This window comes from Platichthys flesus, chromosome 6 (assembly GCF_949316205.1).
Source record: "Platichthys flesus chromosome 6, fPlaFle2.1, whole genome shotgun sequence".
NCBI lineage: Eukaryota > Metazoa > Chordata > Actinopteri > Pleuronectiformes > Pleuronectidae > Platichthys > Platichthys flesus.
Genome location: NC_084950.1, coordinates 10,818,668 through 10,824,667, shown reverse-complemented (window position 1 = coordinate 10,824,667; position 6,000 = coordinate 10,818,668). Strand labels below are relative to the sequence as shown.

At 45.7% G+C, this 6,000-nt stretch overlaps 1 protein-coding gene across 1 annotated transcript in view; it reads right to left on the bottom strand.

Annotated features, from left to right (window-relative positions):
• Positions 1–882: 882 nt before the first annotated feature.
• Positions 883–6,000, bottom strand: part of sema3d (sema domain, immunoglobulin domain (Ig), short basic domain, secreted, (semaphorin) 3D) — a 29,668-nt gene continuing 24,550 nt past the window's right edge. Inside the window, exon 18 of the mRNA XM_062390716.1 lies at positions 883–1,847. Within this exon, the coding sequence (XP_062246700.1) occupies positions 1,413–1,847 (435 nt within the window). The 3' untranslated portion in view covers positions 883–1,412. The remainder of the gene's footprint in view (positions 1,848–6,000) is intronic.

The window sequence follows — 6,000 nt, the reverse complement described above, 5'->3', positions numbered from 1 at the left end:
TGAAATATTTATTGTCTTTGTTACAAGAAATCACTGAGGAGAAAGAGACATACTGGGAGACTTGAATGTTGTGCGTGTGTACACTCTGCACGAGTGTCAAGGAAAAGAAAAACATGATAAATTCGAACTTCCTCTGCCAATCACTTCACCTAAGACACGATTACACCAATCACGTGTGTTGACACAGACACATGAGACAACAATGGAATCAGAAAAATAGAAAGTTATGTAAAGTTTTTGAATATCTCATACATCAGCTTGGTGTACAAGTCTCTCGCTGTGTCACCTGCACTATTTGAGCAGCTCGTCCAAAATCTAATTAAAGACGATAGTAACTGTAAAGTCGGTTAACACAGAAGAACTCCCATGACTTTGAGAACATCAGGCACAGAACGATCCCTGTCGTGTCCTTATCAGCATCAGCTCCCAGCACAGTATGATACCATCTACATGACTGTATACGTCTAACTATGCAGTATTTTTCAGCTCATGCACATTAGCTTGTATAATGCCTCCCTTTCATGCCACTGATGTCTATGCCTTTAGACCTTTACCAGCTCATTCTAGGAAACCTGTAACTCACGTAGCTGGCTCACATGCTGTCCTATGGCTTGCCCTGAAAGACGTCCTTCCTCTCTCTTCCCCCCCTGTCTCTCTTTCAGTACACTGGCTTCCATTAAGGGAGAGCAGCTGCCCCTGCATCATCATAACATCTGCACACAGTGACCTGGTGCCGCTGCATCAGGAGAGGCTCAGCTGAACCCACCCGGAGCCATTCTCAACCTGTCTGCCACACGAGACTGGACCTATAATAGATTCCCTGCACACAGATTTTTGTCTGTTCGCAGAATTGAAGCGAGCAAGGAATCAGAAAAACGGAGCCCCCAAACAACAAGTTTATTTAAATACCTTTAAAAAAAGAGAACATCTACTGAACCTACAGCACTTATGTTAGAAGTTTGTACAAAAATATGTTATTTGTTTCAGTCAAAACACAAAGCAGGATTATTATTAACGTTATACAGATTACACTGAAATGAGCACGCCGTATCTCCTGTACATGCTATACAAATATTTACAGTCATTCAACATGAATGCATTGTCATCGCCATTAACAAACTCTTATTTCTTTTACACTACTAGAGATTTTCCACTGAAACAACTGAAATGTTCCTACATAGTGAACACCTGAAGAATTGACATACTCTCACAATAACACTACGTTAAATTGCTAGTTAAAATTAATATATTCACTCGGAACTATTTCAGCATTAGTCTTCCGTGCCACTGAGTAACTCTGGGTTTCATTTTTGCTTGCCCACAGATTTGTCAATGCAACTTTGCAGTTCTGTCACGTCCGGGGAGCCTTACACAACTAATCCAGATTTGTATATGTTTTACCTCATCCCTCCTTATTCTGCTGTCCTCACCCTCCCACCTCCTCCTCCCCCTTCCTCCCTCTCCCTGTTGTGTCGCCTGTTCCTGCTCTTCTTCATTTCCTGGATGTGCTTCCACTTGGCGCCTCCCGGGCCTCGTCCCCGCGCCCTCGACGGCCTCTTCTCCAGCCACAGCGAGTCGCAGTACTCCTCCAGAGAGCCGAAGGGAGAGCTCATCACTCGCAGGTAGTCTTTGTACCGCTGACGGGGCTCCGCCACGGGGTCCTCGCTGGGCTTGGTCTTCCCGTCCAGGTGGCCGTGTGTGACGAGCTGCAGCGTGAGACGGAGAAGTGTGTGGGTGAAGTGCGTGTGCTCCTGAGCGACGCACAGGTACACGCCAGCATCGGAGGCGTGGAGGGAGCGAATCAGAAGGCCCCGATCGGTGTGAACGACACGATCATTCAACCTGACCTGGAGGATAGAGAGAGAGCATAGCGTCAGGTCACTTTCCCACAGCTGTCGGCAGGTGTGGCTCACCAGCTAGTGCACAACACAAAAAGGATTTACTACAAAACAAGACATGTCTCTGCATCCACATGTTACAAACACTCGCTCGATACCTCCCACCCTGTTTACACACACACACACATCTTCATGCCTGAATTGTGCCCGAGCTGCCATTAACCTGGTAATGACCCTGAAACAGGAAGCACATCGACGTGGGTGTGGTGAGTGTCACCCACAGCTTGTTGGTGAGAGGTCATCATGGGGTGTGGACAGATCTTTAGATGCATGATGAGTGTCAGCAAAGACAAAGAAGGGTTTTCAGATAATGGTTTGTGTGTGTGTGTGTGTGTGTTTTTTGTGTGTTTTTGTGTGAATGTGCGTGTGTGAGGATGGGTTTGAGCTTTAGACCATCGTAGTGAGGATACTTCTATCACTATTTATAATGAATGGAAGTCGATGCAATCTCCAAAGCAGAAACGCGTCTGTGTGTGTGTGTCTTTGTGCACGATGTGCTTAATGTCAAGTTGCAAGGGGTAAGTAGTGTGCTAAATGTTTACGGTCCACCATGATTCATCTGGTGGCACGGCCGCTGTCCGGACCTAAAACAACACAGCTGTGTTCAGAAGACAGTCAAGGAGCACCAGAATGTGTGTGTCCAGAGTGGGCGTACGTTTGTGTCCCTGCATGTGTGGATGCCTCAAAAGCATAACTCACACAACCCTACCCCAACCGCCAGAAGGTGAAAGTGATAAGACGGCTACAGAAAGAGGCCGAGGTGTGAGCTTAATGTGGGGAACCATGTGTGTGTTCTGTGGCTTTGTTTTCCCATTTTCTTCTACAGAAAAGTATCTGTATATTTGTGTATTTGTGCATGTGGGTGTGTGTGTGTTTGTGCAAAGCTCTGTGTTGCTTTCCAGGTCTGACAGTGATGATGTGTTGTCCAGGCAGAGGACAGGCCTCTATGCACCGTGACCCTTTCTCACCTTAGACTTAATAGTGTGTGTACCATCACATATCCTGTTTGAGGACATTCGAAAAAATAAAGAAAATGTCAAATCGAATATCTGTGGATAAAAAAATCTTCTTTCAGTCAGTATCAATGTGTTTGTTTGTGTTCATGTGAAGCTGTCTCAACTATGTCATCCCAAAGAGAGGCATCTGTGACTAACCAGCAATGTCAAACATCTTAAATCACCCAGATTGTCTGTCTGTCTGAGTGTCTGTGTGGGCGTGTGTGTGTCTGTGAACCTGGGCATCTGATGACGCCATCAATCCAGAACCCTAATCTTGAAAAACAGCAATGCAATGGGCTCTGATTTGCTTTGATGCATTGTTGTACGTATATGAGCGAGCACGCACCTGGAGTAATGTGATCCTAAATGGTTTCTTGAAAAGACTGTGAGTAGGCGCTTGCTGTGCCTATGTCACCCCAAGCTTTCCCGGAAGGCCTTGCTTTGTTCTAATGAACCCCTTGCAACATCCATGCTTTTCTTATTACTAATTTTCTAATGGGCCAGGATTCCAGGCTCCAGGAGGTAAAGTCACACACAGGAACAAACAACACACACACACACACACATCTCTTCCAGTTCCAGCTCACATCTTTATTAGCTGATTTTTACAAGGGGATAAGAGGGGGGGAATGTGCGTATGAGGAGATTCGTATTGGAGTAAGCTGCAGGTGCGGTGAGCAGCTGGTCGCCGAGGACTCCTCTTTCAAGACCCATTGGGAGGCGGCGTGCGGCGAGCAAGGGGAGGAACATGGAAGAGAAGAGACTGTGGGAAGTCACTGAGGCGGCGTAGAAAAAAGTACGAGCAAGCAAAGGGGACAGAGTGAGGAGTGTGAGGCCAGGAAGTGAGGAGAGATTAAGGTGGCGCTGGTGAGGAGAGGGGTGAAGGACAGGAGAGGAGATGGGATGACAGACAGGGGGAAATGGGGGGGGGGAGAATCACGGGGGAGTGAGAGGCTGAAATGAGCCAGACACTTCCGACATCACCCGCTCCGATATCACCCGCCCAGCTGCGAGAGCAGGTAGATAACACGTGGAATCCCCAAAACCAGCTAAATGAACAGAGGGACCAGTTCATACGATGCAAGTAGTTGGGCGGAAGTGTTTTTTGTGCTGGATGCAGCTGCCGGTAAACACAGCATTAACGGTGGGCGGCGAGGAGAGGGGAGAACAACACACAAAGCCAGAACTATAACTGAAAGGAAATAAAATGACAGTGAAGTCATGTTGGACTTTAGAGGCGAGGAAATGATCAAACAGCCTCGATTACAGGGCAGCGATTGGAGCATTCTTAAAGTAACAAGGACGCAAACACAACTTCCATCAGCCAAAATACACAAACAAGGAGATGTAGCTCCACACGGTTAAGAGGCAAAAGGAGAACAATTTACACTACACTACTTCTAGGATCACAAAAGAATCGCAAAATATTAACTGAGTTAATATTTAAATAGTTGTGTTCTGACATGTTAATTAAATGTTCATTTATGAAGAAATTACTGGGAACAATAAATCTTTTATCCACGTACAATAACTCATAAAAATCCCTATTTTGCTGCAGCTCCTCTTTGTCTTGGGTATTGAAACATCTGTGATGTTCGCTGGCTGTCGAGATGAATAATTGTGTTCATTTATTGAATTCTTTATTCGTTCCTCCATTCACTGCAAAGTCTGTTGTACTATCAAGCTGCATTCTCTCACTCTCTCATTCGCTCATTTGAATATATTCATCCTGAATCATAAAGAGCCATCAGGGGTTTTTCAGGCTTCAGTCATGACATAAGGATGTTAGATTACACATCATCATTCAGTCTGACAAACTTTTACAACTTTTACACTTTGCTATAAAGCGTCACCTTTGTCTGATTGAATTCATCAGAAAGAAGATGACTAAAAACACCGATTAGCTTGATGCTGCCAGGAACTCCGGGTGAGAGCTCTCTCCACTTTTTCATTGGCAGACAATGAGTCACCAAAAAAAATGACTCCTGGACATGTTGCTCTTATTAAAATCACTGAACTTTAACTGTTAACATTAATCCTTTATAGTGTTTATATTACTTTATTTTTTTATTAAGGTTTCTCTGCCTATCACGTGACGATCCTGTGGGAGGAAGACCTCCTGCAGTCACTCCCTCATCACTTTGTCTAGAGTACAATAGGTCACATTGCATCGCGTGCCTACACACACAAACACAGAAAACACCCCATTGTCTTCATTACCTCGGAACACATGGCCGTCCCTAGGGAGCGCTCTGTTATGATTTCCGCTGTAGGGGATCATAAAGAAACGCACAAATACACACACACACACACACACACACACACAAACATACATCCCCACACCAAACTACAAAACACGGGGCTTTCTGCTGCGCGGGCCCATAAAGGACCACATGGGTCTTTAGTGGCCGCTGCACCTGTCAATGTGTTTACATTCACCCCTGAGAGCGAGGACAGGCGGCCATTTGTGGGAGTAAATAAGTGCAGTGGGAAGTAGAGAGAGAGAAGGAGGAGTGGTGATCGGGACGCTCTCACAATGGCCGCAGGAAGCTTTGAGTGTTTGGACAGCGCGGTGAAGGGCACCTGGGCGCTGAGTAAGCAGGTCTCGGTTGTCTTCTCCGGGAGACAAGTGTCATCATCAACGAGTTTCTCTCCACACCTTCAATATAAACACATTAGCTCCTGCCCACTTCTCTCTGCACGCCATCCTCTCTCCCAGGAGCCGTTCGTAAAGCTACTTTCATCCTTTGCAAAACACAATTAGTCAAACAAATTCTAAGCTTGTACCAGGATGAGATCTGGATTCACTCCCTAGTTGTTCACTAACTCAGGTGTTGGTATCGATGACTTTGTTTTACATGGACAGAAATGTTCCAAAAACCTTAATCCGAATCAGACGTTACTCCGATTACGTGATGTTTCCAGGAAATGGCGATAGAAGAGACCATTCATTTTACGGGTTTAATCTTACTATGACCAGTGTTAACATTATGTCCAGTGCATCGTTTGTCCAACGCTACACTCAAACCCAGCGCACGTGTCATCATGCATGAAACTGCTCAGTCTGAGAGAAACCTAATCAAGTCCGACCCGAACCCAACTGG